Consider the following 19,911-nt stretch of genomic DNA (forward strand, 5'->3'; position numbering starts at 1 on the left):
GACGGTCTTTTTTTTTTTAAATCATAAAACTAAAATTGACTCCTCTTTTCTATAATTTCATTTTGGGAAGTGGGGAGATCAGAAGGCCCTTTTTAGTGATCTATTCCTATTCCAAGGATTAAAATGCAATTGATTTAGATTGATTAGCAGTTACAGGCTAAATTGCATAAAGGCTTTCTTTGGGTGCCTCCCCAAATCAGGTGAGTTACTTAAATAGTCTTAGAATGGTGAAAGGAGATACTAAAACAGGAAACACGTGTATAGCCCCACCCTTAACTTAGACTGCTTAGTGAGAACATGGAGGACTGTTTCTTTTGCAAATTTTTAATTTGGAAAAAGTCTTCAAATAACTTTTTGATAGATGGATATTTGTGCTCCTCGCTGTATTATTACTGAGGCTGAGAGACTACACCCTTGTGGTTGGCCACAAGCTAAGATTGAATTTATTTTCTGTGTTCTGTGCCAGGTGTAGTACAGAAAGGCTAGTCTTCATAAGCCTCCTGGGGCTCTTAACTGGTCAAACCTAGGAGTCATGAATGTCCAGTTCTGGGAGCTCTGGAGGACTTCAAAATGTTAAAGAGGATGAAAGAAATCTTCGAATTTAATGGTTAAGCTAGAGGAAGCCACATTACCCAAAGCACAGTGACTATGATACAGGTCCTTTTGTTAGGGTCAACATGGGTTTATTGCTAAAAAGATCTGGTGGGGTAGCTTTAGGTTTAACTGTCTCACCAACCTTAATACTTCACTTGAATGTCTTCTCATGTTTGCAAGGAAAGGGTAGGCTTTTATGAGACTTCATTTAAATTATGGTTATTGAGGCTTTAATTGGTGTTAATGCCTTACCTCTAAAATGTAAAACGAATTTTCCAGGGACAAGACAAGGAATGGTATTTTTAGGACTGACATTGAAAACTGATTGACCCTCTAGTAATTTAACAGTTTTCAATAGCATGACAAGTCATTCATTATGACTCTTAAAAGCTTTTGGGGATAGGTTGGAGTATTTACATATTATGCTGTTTAATGTCTAACGTGGGCCTTTTAATTTGTAAACACTGGAATGATTGTGGGGCTGTAGAAAAAAACTATTTACCTTTGAAGTAAGTTTTAAAAGACAGTCCACTTTTTAGCATGTGTGTTGTGTCCAGCCTGTGGTTGTCTTAATAAATGTGATTTTTCTCCCCATTCTCTCTTTTATTTATTTGCGTTGTAGGCCTCGTGTGTTTTCCGGGAGTGGAAAACACATGTTAATATTGCCCAACTTTGCTGTTAATATAATTGCTTTTCATATATACTGTTTGACTTAAACAGACATGTTCTTGTATGGAACAGTTTTCTGAACCTGTTACAGGTTAACTTAACGTGATGAATTTTCACTGTTCTGTGTTCTCAACTCAGTTGCTAGACTGTACTTTTCATAAACTGCCTTTTCCTGGTATTCTAGTAGAATACAGTAGTTTGTTCTTCCACCTGGGTTAGTCATCTTAGCCACTTATAGCAAAGTCTGAAGTAGGGACTATCATGCTTTTTGAAATGGACCGTTTTCTTTCATTTGGGCTGTATCACTTTTCCACTATTTGGGCAGTTTTTTAAGGGGTTGTATTTTTTAAACGGAAATGTGAAGTCCCAAGTATGTTCTGGAAGGGCTTTAGGAAGGGCCCTCTGTAGAACAACTTAAGTGTACACCAGTGCTTGGTTGTCTAGTGCCTGCACATTAACCTGGAGAGTTTTTAATACTACTGGGCCACTGTCAGTTTTTAAATGTTTCCAGGTGATGGGTACAAGTGGCCAAGGGCTTCCAGCCAGGAGAGGGCAGGGAGGATGGCGACAGCATTTTTAGTAGAGATGCACGAGAGGCCGGGGTGTGAACATTTAGGACCACAACCTTAAAAAAACTGTTTTCGGTAACACTACGCTGAGAATGCAAATTACCATTTAAATAAGGTGTTTAAACGGAAACTTGCAGAACACCTAAGTATTTTGGCAAAAGCAAATAGGAAAGTAAAGCTGATTCTACTGGCAACAGCGGGGTAGTAAAAAGCAGATGGCAGTGATCTTTCGGTGCTGAGGACGGATTAAAAGAACAGCAGTCTGAAAGACGTAGACCTTGAGAAAAAGGAATCCTGTATTCGTCTGGACGAAAGGGACGGGGCGGTGGCGGCCGGAACGCAGTGACGTACATCCGTGGGAGGGGCCGGTCCCAGCTCACGCTCACTTCCGTCGGACCTGCGCAGTTGGATCCCCGGGCTCGCATTGTTGTGGCGGTTTTTTGGGATCTGCCAGTTACTAGAAGACTCTGCCCTTTAACACCCGAGGGCGATGCGCTCTGCTCCAGCCATCAGAGCCTGCCAGAGAGTCTGCCGGTGCCTCTTGTCTGGGTTTGGGGGTCAAGTAGATGGGAGGCAGCCGGAGCAGTTGTCGGAAGGCACCGGCTCCTTCGTAGGGCCCGTGAGGTCGCAAGCGGAGCTACCCCGAAACGAGCCGAGAGAAGCCCCCGAGTCTGGTGGTGAGGGGAGTGAGGAGCTGGTAGAGATCTGTCGGAAGAGACGTTTCCTCAGTGGCACCAAGCAGCAGCTTAGCCGAGATTCTCTTCTAAACGGATGCCACCCCGGCCTTGGCCCCTTGGGCACAGAGTTGCGGAAGAACCTGGCGGCCGAATGGTGGTCCTCGGTGGTGGTGTTCAGGGAGCAGGTCTTCCCGGTAGACGCCCTCCATCGTGAACCAGCTCCTTCGCCGCCCGTGGACAGTGGCTTCAGGTTAGTTTCTGCAGAAACGCTGCGCGAAATCTTGCAAGACAAAGAGCTGAGTAAGGAACAGCTAGTAGCATTTCTTGAGAACTTACTAAACACTTCTGGGAAACTACGGGAGAACCTTCTTCACGGTATGCTTCACGATTTCATGCTTCAAAATAGGTGTCGGGGTGGAAAGGCAATCTCGCTCGATTTCACGAATTGCAACTGGCCCTTTAGTCACGTGGAAAGGAAATTACCTGGATCTGTTTTCTTGACGTAGTTGGGTTTATTGACAGTCTTGCTACCTTGGAGACAACTGGTTCATGGGATCGTTATTGGTTCCTAAAGAATCTGGTTCAGGGATCTAGTAAAGCTGTCAGTTTCCCAAGGAAACCTTAGTATTTTGGGGTTCAATTGAGTAGTCCTAGAATTAGGACCTAAGTTAAATCGCGTGTTTGAATCATTGGTTCATTGTTACTAAAATACTAACAAGTATTTCCACAGTTACTCTTCTTTCTTTCTTTTTTGTTTCTAAACACACAAAAGATTTATTAAGAGCTCGTTTTGGGATTTCCCCTGGTGGTCCAGTGGTTAAGACTCCAGGCTTCTAGTGCAAGGGTGTGGCTTTGATCCCGGGTCAGGGAACTAAGATCCCATATGCCTCATAACCAAATTTTTTTTTAAAAGAGCTCGTTTTTCCAGAGTAACAAGAAAATGCCCTCCCTCAGTTTTTCTTACGAAAACTTATCTGCATAATCTGCCTGAAGAGCCCTTAAGGTAATTTTTGAATTGGCAGAATAATAGGACTGATCAAGTTTTATAAGTGATTCTTTAGTGAATACACAACTTAGTAGGGCATGGTATACCTTTAAAGTTAAATAGTACCTGATAGTAGAGATCCGGGGCAGGGGATCAGATTTTTTTTTTAATAGGACAGACTTGGCTGCCACAGCATCTCATCTTTGCAACATGTTATCCTTGCCATTTTTTTTATTAAGCGGTACTAGGAAGTAATTTGAAATAACCAATGTCCATGGTCTCTGAAAATTAGTACCTATATTATAGCCTTTTAAAGATTTCCTTAATAAAATAAGACAAACTTAAAACTGTTGAGTAAATGTGACAATTTTGATTTGAACTACTTTAATTATTCATGATGGTTTTACTTTGGGGAAGTTAAATCACTTTTCATTACCATGTCCCAAAACAAATCAATTTTTTCTATCCCATGAGAAAATGAAACGTAGCTGTCTTAGATTCATCAAAGTATTTATTGATGAGCCAGACATTCTCTTTAAGAAACTTAAATCCATGCACTTGCCTAATCTTTTGGTTGTCTAGTGCTTCTAGCTTTCAAGTACCAGTTTGCCATTTCTTCCTATGCCCCATGCCCTTGCTTTCTTTATTTCATGTCTGAACTATTGTGGTAGCCTCTGCGTATGAATACTTTGGCCACCTGATGCGAAGAGCTGACTCATTTGAAAAGACCCTGATGCTGGGAAAGATTGAAGGAGAGAGGAGAATGGGACGACAGAGGATAAGATGGTTGGATGGCATCACCGACTCAATGGACGTGAGTTTGAGTAAACTGCGGGAGTTGGTGATGGACATGGAGGCCTGGTGTGCTGCAGTCCATGAGGTCGCAAAGCGTTGGACACGACTGAGGGACTGAACTGAATTGATCTAAGTATGAATGGTTTTTAAAAATTCTCAGCCATTATATCTCCAAAGAGCGCTACTGCCCTATTCTCTTCTGTCCTGTGATTAATTACACATATGTTAGACTTCCCCCATCTTGTTAACAACTTTCTTGAACACACTGATCACATTTTAAAGTCTGGTCTGATAACTCAGTTATGTCTGTTTCTAGTATCTGTGTTACTCTGGACTTTAGTTCATTTGGACTTTTCTCTTGATTTTCTAAGTAATTTGTGTGTTAATTATAGAGATAAATTGAGACTCTGGGTGGTGTTTTCTTCTATCTGTGGGCTAGCAGGTGGGGATTAGTTTTGCTTTGGGCAGGCAGTTAGGGCATGTTTATCCGGAAAGTTCATTGACAGCTTCGTTTTCACTTTACCCCTGGAAGGCAACCCTTTAGGCGTCCCTAGTGAAAGGCTGGGGTGTTGCCAGGGCCTCTCCTTCTTATGACCTTTGGACTACAATTTTTATACTTACCAGCCCCATACGATGTCAGTGTTTCAGCTTCTCAGCTCTGCTACTTCAGATTGGAAAAGCAACACTAAATGTTGCATTCACCTCTCTGCTGTTCCCTTTTTTCCAGATCTTGGACCCTCAGTCCTTACTCCCTTGATAGCTCTCGTGTCATTTTTTAAAGTTTCTTGGCCAAGCTTTTCTTGTCAACAAGCTTGCCAGTTATTACAGGAAGTGGAAATCTCAAGTAACTGTTGAACACAGTGTTATCGTTTAGTGGGATATAATCTAAGTGTAAGGAATCTTGAACTTTGATTTATTCTAAGTAGAAATGTTGGAATTATAGTTCTGCAACTATTTTACATATATTTTGTGCATGCCTGCTCAGTTGTGTCCAACTCTGAGCAAATAGACCCATGGATAGATATATTAGGAACCAAGATTTTCACTGTAAGAAAAAAGATACAAAGCAGATAAGGATAAACTTTGTAATATTAAATTTGAATTGACTATCAGTATTAACTTATTTTAAAAATACATATTTCCTAGCTTTCTTCATTGAAAAGTCCTAGAAACAATGACAATAGCAATGAGCACACCTAGAATCAAGTTTCTAAAAGAAACCAGTACTTGGAGAAATGGCTCATTCCAGGTCTGGGGCAGATACAATATAAGGTGACTTTGGGACAGTTTATGGTGCTAGAAAGCAAAAAAATTACTAGAAGACTAAGTGTTGTTGTTCAGTCGCTAAGTTGTGTCCGACTCTTTGCGACCCCATGGACTGCAGTGCACCAGGCTTCCCTGTCCTCTGTCTCCCAGAATTTGCTTAGATTCATGTCCATTGAGTCAGTGATGCCATCCCACTATCTCACCATCCCCTTCTTCTTTTCCAGCATCAGGGTCTTTTTTATTGAGTCGGCTCTTCCCATCAGGTGGCCAAAGTATTGGAGCTTCGGCATCAGTCCTTCCAATGAATATTTAGGGTTGATTTCCTTTAGGATTGACTGCTCTGATCTCCTTGCAGTCCAAGGGGCTCTCAAGAGTCTTCTCCAGCACCACAATCCAAAAGCATCAATTCTTTGGCACTCAGCCTTCTTTATGGTCCAACTCTGACATGCATACATGACTGCTGGAAAAACCATAGCTTTGACTATACTATACAGAACTTTGTTGGCAAAGTGATGTCTCTGCTTTTTAATACACTGTCTAGGTATGTCATAGCTTTCCTTCCAAGGAGCAGGAGTGGGTTTATGTTAAAAGGACATAGATGCTGGCTTGAAGGAGATTCCCACTGGCTAAGTTTGGGACAAATTGAATATTAAAGTAAATATTGATGGTAATGGATGAGAGCACATTAAATAAAAATCTAATCCACAGTTAATGAAAAAAATTAGTAATTAAGGCCCTTGGTAGAAAGAGGAGTTGAAGAGAGTTTGTTTTAATAGGAGCTGTGAAATAAGTATAGAAGGAATGCTAGAATAGAAAAACTACCTTTGTAATCCTTGATGTAATAATTCAAGCAGGGGTCATCAGTAAATTCTAAAAGATTGGGTGGAAGATTTTTGGGGAAGATAGTGGGGAATGGATATTCACTGCCTTAACTAGTTAATCTAAATCTGGTTTCATTAGAAATGGGGTCATTTGATACTAGGTTCCTCCTATTAGGATTCCATAAGACATAACAACTATGTAGAATTCTTGCTAAAAATGATTAACCCAAATTAAATCATAAGGGAACATTCAGACAAGTCTAATTTGAGATTAATCTGTGACTGGCCTGTACTCAAATCAAAAGTCATTGTTATTAAAAGCAAAGTCAGAGAAATAGTCTAGATTTAGGGTGATTTAAGAAATCTAATCAAAATGCAGAGCATTAACCTTAATTAGGGAGAAAAAGACAGTAATAAATGGCATTTGGGGTGACAGAAAATAGAATATTGATCATATGTTAGATGAAATCATGACATGATTAATGGTGTGATAAAGGTGTACAGTGAATATTTTTAATTTTAGGAGGTGCCTGTTGAAATGTTTTGTGATGAACAAGAAAAAGAAATGTGGCAAAATGTTTACAGTTGGTGAATCTAGGTGAAGGATTTACGGATGTTTATTGTACTATTCTTTCAACTTTCTTGTAGATTTGAAAATCTTCAAACTAAAAAGTTGGAGAGCACTACTTGAAATTAAGTGGTAATCAACTAAGATCTACTTTAGCTCCATGTTACTATACTTACTGCTGTGTTAGCATTATATTATTAATTTGTCTATAAATTGACTGAAATGCTTGGGTTTATAAAACAGATTTATACAATGATTGATTTATTTTTTAACAGGTGCCTTGGAGCACTATGTTAGTTACCTGGATCTGATAAACAAGAGGCTACCTTTTGGCCTTGCTCAGATTGGAGTGTGTTTTCACCCTGTTTCTGATACTAAGCAGACACCTGATGGTGTTAAAAGGTACACAGAAAATGGCAAATAACTTGGCCTTGTGTTTAAACAGTCACTTTCACTTTGGGATAGATTATATGATTTTCAAATAAATGATTATCTTATATTTCTGATATCCAAAGAATCGGTGAAAAGACTGAAGCTTCTCTGGTATGGTTTACTTCAGCAAGAACTGCAAGCCAGTGGCTTGATTTCTGGTTACGTCATCGACTCCTATGGTGGAGAAAGGTACTACAATAATTAACCTTTAATTTAATAATGAGTAGACAAATTGTCTAAGTAAGAAGTAATACTTCTCTATAATAAATGAAACTTTATTTGATGTTACATTTATGAGACAGCTATAAAAATTAACAAGTACATATTAAAAAAACTCTTTGTAGTGATTTTCATTATTCTGTAAGACAGAGTTCCTTTGGTAAAGTATTTGTTGATGTTTTGGTCAGAAACTTTTGTTGGTAAGACTTTAACAAAATAAAGCTCAAATTATCTTACCTGGCGTTCCTGCTGGCATAGAGTTTGACCCTTGCCCACTCTTAGAGCTTTAGCTTTTCCTCCCAACCTCCATGAACTCCCCATATTAGTCAAATGCTCCTGTAATTTACAGTCAGGTTTCAAGGGAAGCCTAAGAGAGAAAAGCTGAAGTAAGCACTTTTGTCTTGCCGTTGTCTTATTACTCTAACTCTCAGAATCTCCAAATGCTCACCTAAACTAAATGAAATGATCACAAATCCTCAGGCTGTTTATGGAAGGATGAGAATGGTATGTGATACTTTTTTCTGTATCTAAGTTCATGGTTCCTTCCCTTCTTTTTAATTGACCACAGAAAGGCTAGATAGCATCCACAGTTACTCTCTGTAATTCTTTCAGATTAAAAAACAGTATTTTTAACAGTATATACACTCATATTTAATTAAATTTAACAGTTCTTATATGGAACTTGACCCATTTCATTCAGTTGCTGTAGGCAACTTTACTTTTAACGTTTATTTTAATAAGTTAATAAGACAAACTTTCCTTTCCAGTTTGCTGTGAGTCCATCTAACTTCAGCAGTGGAGATTGTCAGGATGAAGCAGGCCGAAAAGGAAACAAACTTTACTACAATTTTCCCTGGGGAAAGGAGCCAATAGAAACCCTGTGGAATCTAGGAGATCATGAACTTTTGCACACGTATCCTGGAAGTGTGGCTCAGTTGCACGTATGTTTTCCCCTGTGCTCCTGTGTCTCTACCCAGATTCTCTCACCATGAACATTTTTAAGATGTATGCTGACTTGTACATTTTATTATTTTTTTAAATCTTATTTATTACTTTTCGGCTGTGACAGGTCTTAGTTGTGGTGCACAGACTTAGTTCCCCCATGGTGTGTGGCATCTTAGTCCCCAGACAGGGGTCGAACCCTGGTCCCCTGCATTAGAAGGCAGATTCTTAACCACTGGACTACCCTGTGATCATTTCTGAACCATTTGAGAATTAACTGTAGGCATGGTGGCTGGCCCAAGACTTCTTAATACGTTAGTATACATTTCTCAAGTATCACAAGGACTCACCTATATAACTGCCGTGCAGTCATTATGATCAGGAAAGTAACAGTAATCTGCTGTTACTGCCAAATCCACAGAACCCTCCAAATGTGACCAGTTATTCCAATCTGCCCTTTATAGGTCCAGGATCCAATCTAGGATCTTGTATTTCAAGTAGTTGTTATGTGTTCTTGCTGCTGCTACTGCTGCTAAGTCGCTTCAGTCATATCTGACTCTGTGCGACCCCATAGACGGCAGCCCACCAGGCTCTGCCGTCCCTGGGATTCTCTAGGCAAGAACACTGGAGTGGGTTGCCATTTCCTTCTCCAATGCATGAAAGTGAAAAGTGAAAGTGAAGTCGTGTCCGACTCTTCGCGTCGCCATGGACTGCAGCCTACCAGGCTCCTCCGTCCATGGGATTTTCCAGGCAAGAGTACTGGAGTGGGGTGCCATTGCCTTCTCCGGTCGTGTGTTCTTAGTCCCCTTCAGATGAACAGTTTCTTTTGTCTTTCCTTGTCTTTCATGACCTTGACATTTTTGAAGAGTACAGGCCAGTTGCTCTGTAGAACGTCCCCTGGTTGGAGTTTCCTTCATGTGTTTTTTGCTAGGCATCCCACAGCAATGGTGCTACCCTATCCTCAGGGCATCATGTCAGGAGGCATGTGATAGCGGTTTGTTACTGGTGATAGTAACTTTTATCACTTGATTAAGATGATCCTACCAGGTTTCTCCATTGTAAAGCTGATAAGTATTTTGAGGTTATTCATTGACAAGTAATTAATAAGTCTTTTGTGGGCAGATACTTTATGTAAAAATAACCTGTTTCTCACCCAATTTTGACCTGCTGCTGTTACAGCATTGTTCTTGCCCAAATCAGTGATTACTGTGAGGGTTGCCAAAATGATAACTTTTAAATTTTTTTCATCATTCTGTCTAGATTGATTGATCAGTTTGTATTCTGATTCTGTAAGTCTAAATTATGGTTTTAGGAGGTATTATTCTGCTGAATAATGCTTTATTTTTGTTGTACTTTTCTGTTGAGGGCCGAGACGGGCGGAAGAACGTGGTTCCTTCTGTTTTATCTATAAATGGAGATCTAGATCGAGGCATGCTGGCCTACCTCTATGATTCTTTCCAGCTAACAGAGAACTCCTTTACAAGAAAGAAAGATCTTCATAGAAAGGTACTTTGATATTTCAGAGACAGCCTTGGGAAGTTAAAAATACAGGTTTCTCCCCTCTTTTTTATGTTAGCGTACTTGGTTTCTAACATAAACTCTGAATAATTATTTTTTTAGTGCAAGTATTTGAAATATTTTTCAGGTTTCTTAGAGAATGTGGCCACAGGAATAATAAGCAGGTTCTTGAAGAATTAGAACCAGGAATCCCTACTGGGTAACCCCAAAGGCGTTTCTGTTTGATCTTGGGCAACTAGACAGCTCTCTCTGACTCTCAGCCCCTGAGCCTTTTCACTGATGGCTTCTAGTTACATCAGAAGCAGAATGAGAAATAGGAGTAAGACAGGCCAGCCAGACTTGTGGTGTTGACCTCTCAGCTTCTGGTCTGACCCCAAGTGGCTGGTTACTGGGTCACAGGAGCAAGCCATGGGTCTGAGTTAAGGGAACGGCTTATTTTAGGATGTGCAGTTTTCGCATTCTTATGGGCTCAAAATCAAGAGAGACAGGAGGGATTGCACCTGTAGGAGAAAAATGGAATGCCTAATGGAGCAAAATTTTGGAAGAAACAAGAAGGCTTAAGACAGAATTAAGAATACATGTTGGGGAGGGGGTTGTCTTGAAAGGGTTACTTTAAATAGCAGGGAGGAAAAACAATAGTATAGATATAAATAGGCAGCCAGGGCTGTTTGGCCCTTGAAGGAAGCTTTACTCACATCCTTTGTTTTCTTGGGGAATTCAGAAGCAAGATTGTTAGCTTAAAGTGTGGAGGAGTAGGGGTTTAAGTGGCAAGAGTTTAGAGTAGTCCTATTCCCCTCAACTGTGACAGGGAGCTGCTCCAAATCAAAAGTTTTAATATGTTGAGTGCTCACCTGGCGTCAGACACCACAAGCTTGTAGCTCCACTCTGCACAGCTAGTGGTTTATTATGCAGTGTTCATTTAGTCTGATGTGGCCCTTCTGGGAGTTTGGATTTATGGGGCATGTGTGGCAAACAAACAAGGGATATCCCTTCTTTCTCTTATACCCCACTTCCAAACCATCAGCAAAACCTCTTTGACTCTGTCTCCAACATATATCCTGAATCCGACCTTTTCTTACCATGTCCCCTACTTGAATTCTGCTCTAAGCCACCATCATCCCCACCTCTCTGCACCAAGTGGCCCTTTTGAACAGTACATGTTACTCAGCTCTTCTGCTTTAAGCCCTCCAGTAAGCTCCTCTTCTTACTCAGGGGAAAAGCTCAAGCCCCTTAAAATGTTTTACAAAACGTTTTTCTTTTTGACCTCCAACTCGTCTCCACATTACTCGGTCTGCTTGAGCAGTACAGACATCATTGTTGTTTCTAGAACTTGCCAGGTGTCCCCCAGAGCCATGTCATTAGTTCTTCCCTTTGTCTGAGTGCTCTTCCTCCAAACACACAAGTCTTGCCCCTCAATCCACTTTCAAGTCTTTGCTCAAATGTCACCTCAGAGAGGAAACTTTGTCTTATCACCTTATTTAAAATTTCAAATAGCCCTCCCCTAGCCCACCCCTTGCCAACACATATCTTCTTTCTTTCTTTTTTTTCCTCAAACACTTACTACCTTCAAATATAGAGCTTCCCTGGTAGCTCAGACGGTAAAGCATCTGCCTGCATGCGCGAGACCCGGGTTCAATACCTGGGTTGGGAAGATCCCCTGGAGAAGGAAATGGCAGCCCACTCCAGTACACTTGCCTGGAAAATCCCATGGACAGAGGAGCCCGGTAGGCTGCAGTCCATGGGGTCACAAAGAGTCGGACACGACTGAGTGACTTCACTTTCTTTTCCTTTCCTACCTTCAAATATATTACTTTCTTATTTTGTTATCTTCTCCCCATTGTGAGGGACAGGGATTTTTGTCCCCACCACCTAGAACTGTTTCTTGAGCCAAGTGTTGAATGGCTGGATGAATGTGTAGAGTGATGGGTTTTGGCAGGAGAAAGTGCAAGTGATAAGGCACATGGCACAGGCTGGGTAGTGAAGGCAGTGATTCCAGGAAAGGGCATTTTGACTGAGAGAAAATGCAGTTGTCAGGAGAGGAGAGTATCAAGTGAATGTATTTCTGCTTAGTGCCTAAGTGGAGAAATCTATGGCATCTGAATGCAGATGACTGATGCATCTTTACATGACTTTTTATGACCTCATCAGGCTTCCATTTTCACACAGAAAATTTCAACTGTTTAAGAAGCCTCATGTTTGTCAGTGCTTGTCCTTTTTATCCCTGCTCTTTAAATTGTTTTAGGTGCTTAAACTTCATCCTTGTTTGGCCCCTATTAAAGTTGCTTTGGATGTGGGACGAGGCCCAACAGTGGAACTAAGACAGGTGAGTTAAATAAGCTTTAATGTCTTGATTTCAACTATAACTTTTATTCCAAGTAAGTGAATAGTTTGCCATCTAAGTTTTATTTTATTCATTAAAATTTTTTTAAACTAAATAATGAACTGTGGATAAATACTGTGATTAATGCAATTTGAAATGTAGCATACTAAAGAAACTGAATACACTTGCGTGGATTTTGCTGTTAATGTCATGCTTAGTCATAATTGCATTTTTTTAATGAATATGTATAATTTTTGTGATCAAAATATTTGTACAGAAGTCTAATGAATAATTTCTTACCTCTTCTTTTTTTAACACTTTTTTTTTAAATTGGAGGATAATTGCTTTACAGTGTTTGTTGGATTCTGCCATACAACAACTCGAATCAGCCATAATTATATGCATATCCCCCTGCTCTTGAACCTCCCTCCACTTTCCCATCCCACCCCTCTAGACCATCACAGAGCCCCAGGTTGGGCTCTTGTGTTATATAGCAGCTTCCCGCTAGCTAGCTATTTTACACAGGATAGTGTTATATATGGGCTTCCCTGGTAGCTCAGCTGGTAAAGACTCCAGCTGTAATACAAGAGACCCTGGTTCGATTCCTGGGTCGGGAAGATCCCCTGGAGAAGGGATAGGCTCCCCACTCCAGCATTCTTGGGCTTCCCTGGTGGCTCAGATGGTAAAGAATCTGCCTGCAATGCAGGAGACCTGGTTTCGATCCCTGGGTTGGGGAGATCCCTGGAGGAGGGCATGGCAACCCACTCCAGTATTCTTGCCTGGAGAACTCCTGTGGACAGAGGAGCCTGGCGGGCTACAGTCCACGGGGTCTCAAAGAATTGGACACGACTGAGTGACTCAGCACAGCACAGTGTCATATATGTCAGTGCTACTTTCTCAGTTGGTCCTACTCTTGCCTTCCCTCACCGTGTCCACAAGTCTGTTCTCTGTATCTGCATCTCCGTTCCTTCCCTGCAAATAGGTTCATCAGTGCTATTTTCCTAGATTCCATATATATGCATTAATACACAATATTTGTTTTTCTGACTTCACTCTGTATAACAGGCTCTAGGTTCATCCACCTCACTAGAACTGACTCAAATCCATTCCTTTTTATGGCTGAATAATATTCCATTGTGTATATGTACCACATCTTCTCTATCCATTCATCTGTCAGTGGACATCTAGGTTGCTTCCATGCCCTAGCTTTTGTAAATAGTGCTGCAATGAACATTGAGTTACATGTGTCTTTGAATTGTGGTTTTCTCAGGGTATACCCCCAGTAGTGGGACTGCTGGGTCATATGGTAGTTTTATAAGGAATCTCCATACTGTTCTCCATAGTGGCTGTATCAGTTTACAGTCTCAGCAACAGTACAAGAGGGTTGCCTTTTCTCCCTGTCCTCTCCAGCCTTTATTGTTTGTAGATCTTTTTGAATACGGCCATTCTGACTGGAGTGAGGTGATATCTCATTGTAGTTTCGATTTGCATTTCTCTAATACTGAACAATGTTAAGCATCTTTTCATGTGTTTATTGGCCAACTTAACATTTTGATACTTGTTGGTATCAGCACAAGCTCTAGATTTGCAATCTTATTTTATTTTTCTAATATATCTGGTCAAATTAAAAACTCTTTAAAAAAGCCAGGGCCCCTTCAGCAGTCATTTCTGTCTGGGTGACTCAGACCATCCAGGACTGAGTGAGGACTCTTGAAAGATTAACGGGCTTTCTCAAGCTCTTGGGGAGGGTCTGAAAAGGTGGTGATAATGACCTCGGGGAAAGGGAAAGAGAATGGCTTGATTTCCACATTTGTCCCCAGGATTGAGGAAGACTTCCCAAACACCCCAGGAGGTACTGAGTTCTTAGGGAGTTGTTTTTTTTTTTTTCCCCGCTTGAAGGACAAAGAAGAACTCTGCCTCTTAGATTTTCATTATTACCATTGCAGGCCCTTTTCTGTTTTGTTTTTAAGAATAATAGTATTACTTTGTGCCTCGGGTGTTTTACCAAACAAATAGTATCGTGTTCTGTTTTTAGTTTTTTTCCTCAGCTTTATAACAGAGAGAATCCTCATGCCTGTAACTTTCTGGACTATGGAAGAGGTTTTGTGGGTTATTTTTACAGGGATCAGATTCTGGGATAAAATGAACATGTAGCCTTGATTTCACTCTATCAGTTAGATTGCTTTCCAAACTGGCTGTGCCTGTTTGTGGACTCGTCTGTGGCGTGAGGACTCTCATTTCCCCATGTCTGCACCTGGGCTTAATCATGCTGAGAGCTTTTTCTTTCCTTTTCCACCTTCTGTTAGGAAGAGGTCATTTTCTGCTGGCAACCACTAACTTACTAAAATTCATATTAGCCTTTTTCCTGTTACTTTCTAAGGTTTATTAATATCTATATTTTCATTTGTCCCCAAAATACTATGTACCTTAATACCCACTTTGCTCTGGTCTTTCCCTGGGAGCTTGCTAGAAATGCAAATTCTTGCCAAACCTGCTGAATCAGAAACTCTGGGGTGAGGCTGAGCCATCTGTGTTTTGCAAGCCCTCCAGGTGTTACTGATGCTAAAGTTTGAGACAGTGCTGTAGTGCAAGCACATGCTCTCACGTGACCCTTCCACTCACCATTACCCTCCCCTCCCCACCAGGGACATTTGGTAAAGTTTGGGAACAGTTTCGGTTGTCACAAGGTGAGGAAGAGTGCTCCAGCATCTCATGAAAGCCAGGGATACTGGTAAACATCCTGTGTCAGCAGCACAGGAAGGAAAATCTCGCTTTAGGGTTTTTAGTTCTGGATTGTTACAAGCATTTTAAATTTTTCTTTCTTTCTTTCTTTCTTTTTTTTTGCATCACCATTTTTAAGAACACCGTAAACTGTCATTTACTCATTATTATTTCTGTATTTTCCATCAGACTTTTGTCTCCAGCATTCCACTGATGCTAATCAATCATTCTATGTTCCTGAAACATTTTCTTTAGTTGGCTTCAGGAATACCACTTTCCTAGTTTTCTTCATACTTTTCTGGCTTCTTCTTACTTTTCTTTGATGTCTCTTCTCTTCAGTCTTCAAGTTTCAGATGAGTTAACATAACCCTTTGGACTTAACTGCTTTTTTTCTGGTAGAATCTGTTTTGCTTTTGTGTTTTGAGTGAGGATAATAATAAAAATTCTAATATTTAATATAAAAATCTCAGAGATTTGCATTTAGTATTCATGGCTCAGACTGTAAAGAGTCTACCTGCAATGTAGGAGACCTGGGTTCGATCCCTGGGTTGGGAAGATCCCTGGGGAAGGGAATGGCCACTCCCTCCAGCATTCTTGCCTGGAGAACTCCATGGACAGAGAAGCCTGGCTGGCTATGGTCCATGCAGTCTCAAAGAGTTGGACACGACTAAACAACTAACACGCTTTGCAGTGTTTAAGTTCTTAAGAAATATACAGTTTATAAGGACAACAATATTATGTAATTAAAGGGATTTATGCCCATTAAAGATTGAAAAAGATGGTTGGTGGTTTCATAAAATTAGGGTAATACTTCTAGCTACTTTTCTCTGTTTCATATTCAGAGTTTTTGTATTTTTCCTCAGGTTTGTCAAGGGCTGTTTAATGAATTACTAGAGAATGGAATTTCTGTGTGGCCTGGTTATTTGGAAACCGTGCAATCTTCACTGGAACAACTTTATTCAAAGTGAGAATTATCTTTTTGGTTGCTAAAAAAAATTGTATTTATTCAGAGTTTTTGATTATCTGATGTTTCTTTACTTTATGAGTAACAAACCTCTTCTGAAAATGTATATATAATGTAATTTAAAATTATTCCTAACTATTCTGTGTACAGAACCACATACCCTTAGTTAACTGCTACAGCAGGAAACAATACTCATCAGGTATATTTAACCATGTGCTACGTGAAACCTCAAGACTCCTACCATGAAGTATGTGTCCCTGAGGTTTTCAGTTTATCAGGAATGGAATTACTCCTAATAGATGCAGTTGTTGAATGAGGACTGTGGGAACCTGAGTGGAGTTCCTTTTTCTTGCTGGTTCTTATGTTTCATTCTCAGGCTGAGTGGAAGGTAATTTCATTCCAGAGAACAGAGAACTGGTTTTCTCAGTTGATCGGTGCCTCTGTTGACCTGATTACTTAAGACTGAAACCTGGATATTGTCCTTCAAGCCTCCCTCTTCTTACTGTCCGCACCCAGTCCATCCCTGACTCTTGTCTTCCTCCTAAATGTGTCTCACGCCCACATCTCCCCATCTTCACTGCCCCTAGTCAAGTTAAGGTTACTGGTATCTCTTGGCTGAATTATTGAACTAATCTCCTAATCGATCTCCCTGTCTCTAGTCTTAGCTTTGCTATTTCCAATGACTTCTGTTTTTCGATAAAACAGTTCATTCCCCTTACTTTGGGTTTATTTTGTTATTTTTTTAGCTTTTTGTGACAAATACATATCTTTTAGGTGATAAGTTGTGAAGCTTAGTGTCTTGTTCCTCAGTTCTCTAGTAACTTGTTAAATATACCTTTCAGGTGATGTCAGAAGTAAAACAGGTTTCTATAGATAGAACATCTGATGGTTTTATCATAAAATGAAGTAGTAGTACTTGAACCTTCCAATGTTCTCAGATTTACCCTTTGAGTCTTAAGGACACTATCAAGTTACATTTGTTCTTTACATAGTAAAGGCTTTATGTCTCAGGATATTTATTTTCTTTGTCCCAGAATATGTCCATCCAGATATATATTAAGCACCTACTATATTTTATGTACTTTGATACAACAACAAACAAGAGAGCACAGTTTCCTGTTCTTGTGACACTTATATTGTAGTGGGCTAGAGTAGACAATAGACAAGTAGATAAATAAGATAATTTCTGGTGGAGTCCTACAAAGAAGAGAAATATTAATGACCTAGTGTGTGACTGGGTAAGCAAAAAGAAGGCCAGTGTGGAATATATTCAGTTATTGCTAAACTAGAAACTGTAAGTTAGCATACTAAGTTATATATTAAACATGGGTTTTGGTATCATTTGTTGTGCACTGGATCTTAATATTATAGTAGTCATGTAAGAGAGTTGGGTCTAAAATAATTTTCTTGGATTGTAGCCACATACCAAAAGCCGAGGTTATTCTGAAGTTCATACATAATATCATACCAAATGATGTGTTGAGATGTCAATATTTCTTTCTTTTTCTTTTTTTAATGACTATTTATTTCTTATGTTTTATTTTCTTTTATGGCTTCCAAGCTATTACAATAAGTCAGAAATTTTCTGAAGATTTTACTTTGAAAATGATTCAGAAACTTGAGAAAACTGTTTTTGGGTTTAGCTCTCAAGCACTTCCTTTGAGTTTTGTGGCTCTGGAAAGTGACATTGATTCCAGAGTAATTAATGCTGGTAATGTAGTGAATTTCCAATTTATATTTGTGCTCATATGTTTTGGTTAACTACTTTTTTTTCTTAGATATGATGAAATGAGTATCCTCTTCACAGTGTTGATTACTGAAGCTACTTTGGAGAATGGATTAATACATTTGAGAAGTAGAGACACCACAATGAAGGAAATGATGCATATATCCAAAGTAAAAGACTTTCTAACTAAATATATATCATCAGCTAAGAATGTATAGATTTCAATATTTGTATAATAAATATTCACCTTTCCTAAGTTGGTTGTCTCATTTAGCTTTGTTGTTGTTGAACCCTTCTGCACTTAAGAAGTGGATGTCTTTGGTGCTTTGTTTTTTCATTGTTTTTACTACTTCTTGATGTATTTCATGGTATCAGGAATATTTTCAACTGAAAGAAAAATACTACTATACTAGATTAAGCAAATTGGGGTTTGGTTTTCTGATAAGAGGCAATCGAGGGGTTCAGCTGTCCAGAGCTGGTGTAGTGTTTTCCTCTATGGTAGTTAGGGACCACGGCTCTTGCTGCCGTCCATCATCTTTAGTGTACGGCTTTATCCTTCTACTGGTTGCTTCTTGCTCACAGGTGGCTGCTCTGTTTCTGACCTTCTCAGCTGCGTTCTAGTTAGAAAGTCAAAGAGCTAAGAGCTAGTGAGCCATGACTCTCCCTTTTTAATTAGCAAAGTAAACGCTTTCCCAAACATCCTAATCAGAAGACTTGTTTACTTTTATTCGTCAGAACTGAATCACACGATCATTACTAGGCCAGTCACTGTCCAAGGGCATGAGGATATGATTAATTTGGATCAAAGATACTTTATCCTTTGGTGCTATAGTACTGTCTTTTAGTCTCTGAAATGGGTTTTGTTATCAGGAAAGAAAAGGTCTTTATGCACACTCTCAGATATCAAAGATTAACCTAAAACTAAATTAGAACATTTATTGATTTTTGAAAAGCAAGCTAAAATAAATGTTAAATGGCATAATCTAATATTAGTATCTGATTCTATAAACTTATGTGCTGATTATGTTTGTGTTGCCTGTGTTGTCATTGCCAACTTGGCAGATATCCCAACTGATGATTTGTGTACAATGTCTTGAAAGGTGGGCTAACTTGTCTGAGTTGACCTTACCTAGTAGGTTTTTATTTTTTGCTCTTGGGAAGAATCTCAAACACAAAGACATCTACAGGATAGTATAATTAACTCCATGTACATATCACCCAGTAACAACAACCATTAACCTATGACCAGTCTTGCCTCATCCACCCAACACCACCCTTCCATATTACACAAAGCAGGGCACAGCTGTCATTTCGTTTGTAAACATTTTAGTTCAGGATCTTTTGTTAACCATTTTCATGCCTGAAAAAATTAACACTAGATGATATTAAGGAATTATTGAGAATTTTCTTGGGTGTGATCATGATATTATGGCTTTATTTTTCTTTTTAAAAATCCTTAACTGAAAGACATGTACTTAAATATTTTTGAGTAAAGATATATGATATCTGAGACTTGTTTTAAAATTTAGTTTTAAAAAAGTAGTAGAATATAGGTGAAAAATAGGGGTAGTCCTGAGTTGTTGAGTTATGGGTACATGGGTTCATTGTACTGCTTTTTGTGTATATTTGTAGTAATAAAAAGTTTTAAAAAATCATATCTGTAATATCAGATATCCAGTTATGGGCTTCCCTGGTGGCTCAAATGGTAAAGAATCTGCCTGCAATGCAGGAGACTCGCGTTTGATCCCTGAGTCAGGAGCATCCCCTGGAGAAGGAAATGGCAATCCACTCCAGTATTCTTGCCTGGAGAATCCCATGGACCAGAGGAGCCTGGTGGGATCAGCCATGGGATTGCAAAGAGACACGACTGAACTACTAAACACATATCCACTTGGTTTCTATTAAAAACTGTCTCATAATTGGATCAGGATCCAAATAAGGTCTATTTTATTCAAGTTGGTTGTTATCCTTATAGATTTGAGCACTCTCCTGCTCATTTGTACTTTTTTATGAAACATTTATTACAGTGTTTTCTACTGTTTGGATTTTGCAAATTGTATCACCTTGGTTTAGTTTAGCCTATTCCTCTATATCTCCTGTAGATTGGAAATTGACTCCAGAAGCT

General features: G+C 39.5%; 1 protein-coding gene across 2 annotated transcripts; it reads left to right on the forward strand.

Annotated features, from left to right (window-relative positions):
* The first annotated feature begins 52 nt into the window (after positions 1-52).
* Positions 53-18,042, forward strand: POLG2 (DNA polymerase gamma 2, accessory subunit). Of its 2 annotated transcripts, XM_020901746.2 has the most exons (8): positions 53-2,884; positions 7,220-7,346; positions 7,460-7,565; positions 8,363-8,536; positions 9,903-10,043; positions 12,298-12,378; positions 15,960-16,060; positions 17,839-18,042. In XM_020901746.2, the coding sequence occupies exons 1-8, from the start codon at positions 2,323-2,325 to the stop codon at positions 18,002-18,004; spliced, it is 1,458 nt and encodes a 485-aa protein (XP_020757405.1). In that variant the 5' UTR covers positions 53-2,322; the 3' UTR covers positions 18,005-18,042. The 2 variants fall into 2 exon arrangements, with proteins under 2 accessions (XP_020757405.1, XP_070335885.1); XM_070479784.1 differs by lacking the exon at positions 9,903-10,043.
* The last annotated feature ends 1,869 nt before the right edge of the window (positions 18,043-19,911 follow it).

The sequence above is a fragment of the Odocoileus virginianus genome, chromosome 17, assembly GCF_023699985.2.
Source record: "Odocoileus virginianus isolate 20LAN1187 ecotype Illinois chromosome 17, Ovbor_1.2, whole genome shotgun sequence".
Classification (NCBI taxonomy): Eukaryota; Metazoa; Chordata; class Mammalia; order Artiodactyla; family Cervidae; genus Odocoileus; species Odocoileus virginianus.

Bases quoted from the DNA above. Each gene is read 5' to 3' on its own strand.
- POLG2 (XM_020901746.2), top strand. From the start codon at position 2,323: ATGCGCTCTGCTCCAGCCATCAGAGCCTGCCAGAGAGTCTGCCGGTGC. The intron at 12,379-15,959 runs GTGAGTTAAATA...ATTTTTCCTCAG, and splicing joins CAACAGTGGAACTAAGACAG to GTTTGTCAAGGGCTGTTTAA. The intron at 16,061-17,838 runs GTGAGAATTATC...TTTTTTTCTTAG, and splicing joins CTGGAACAACTTTATTCAAA to ATATGATGAAATGAGTATCC.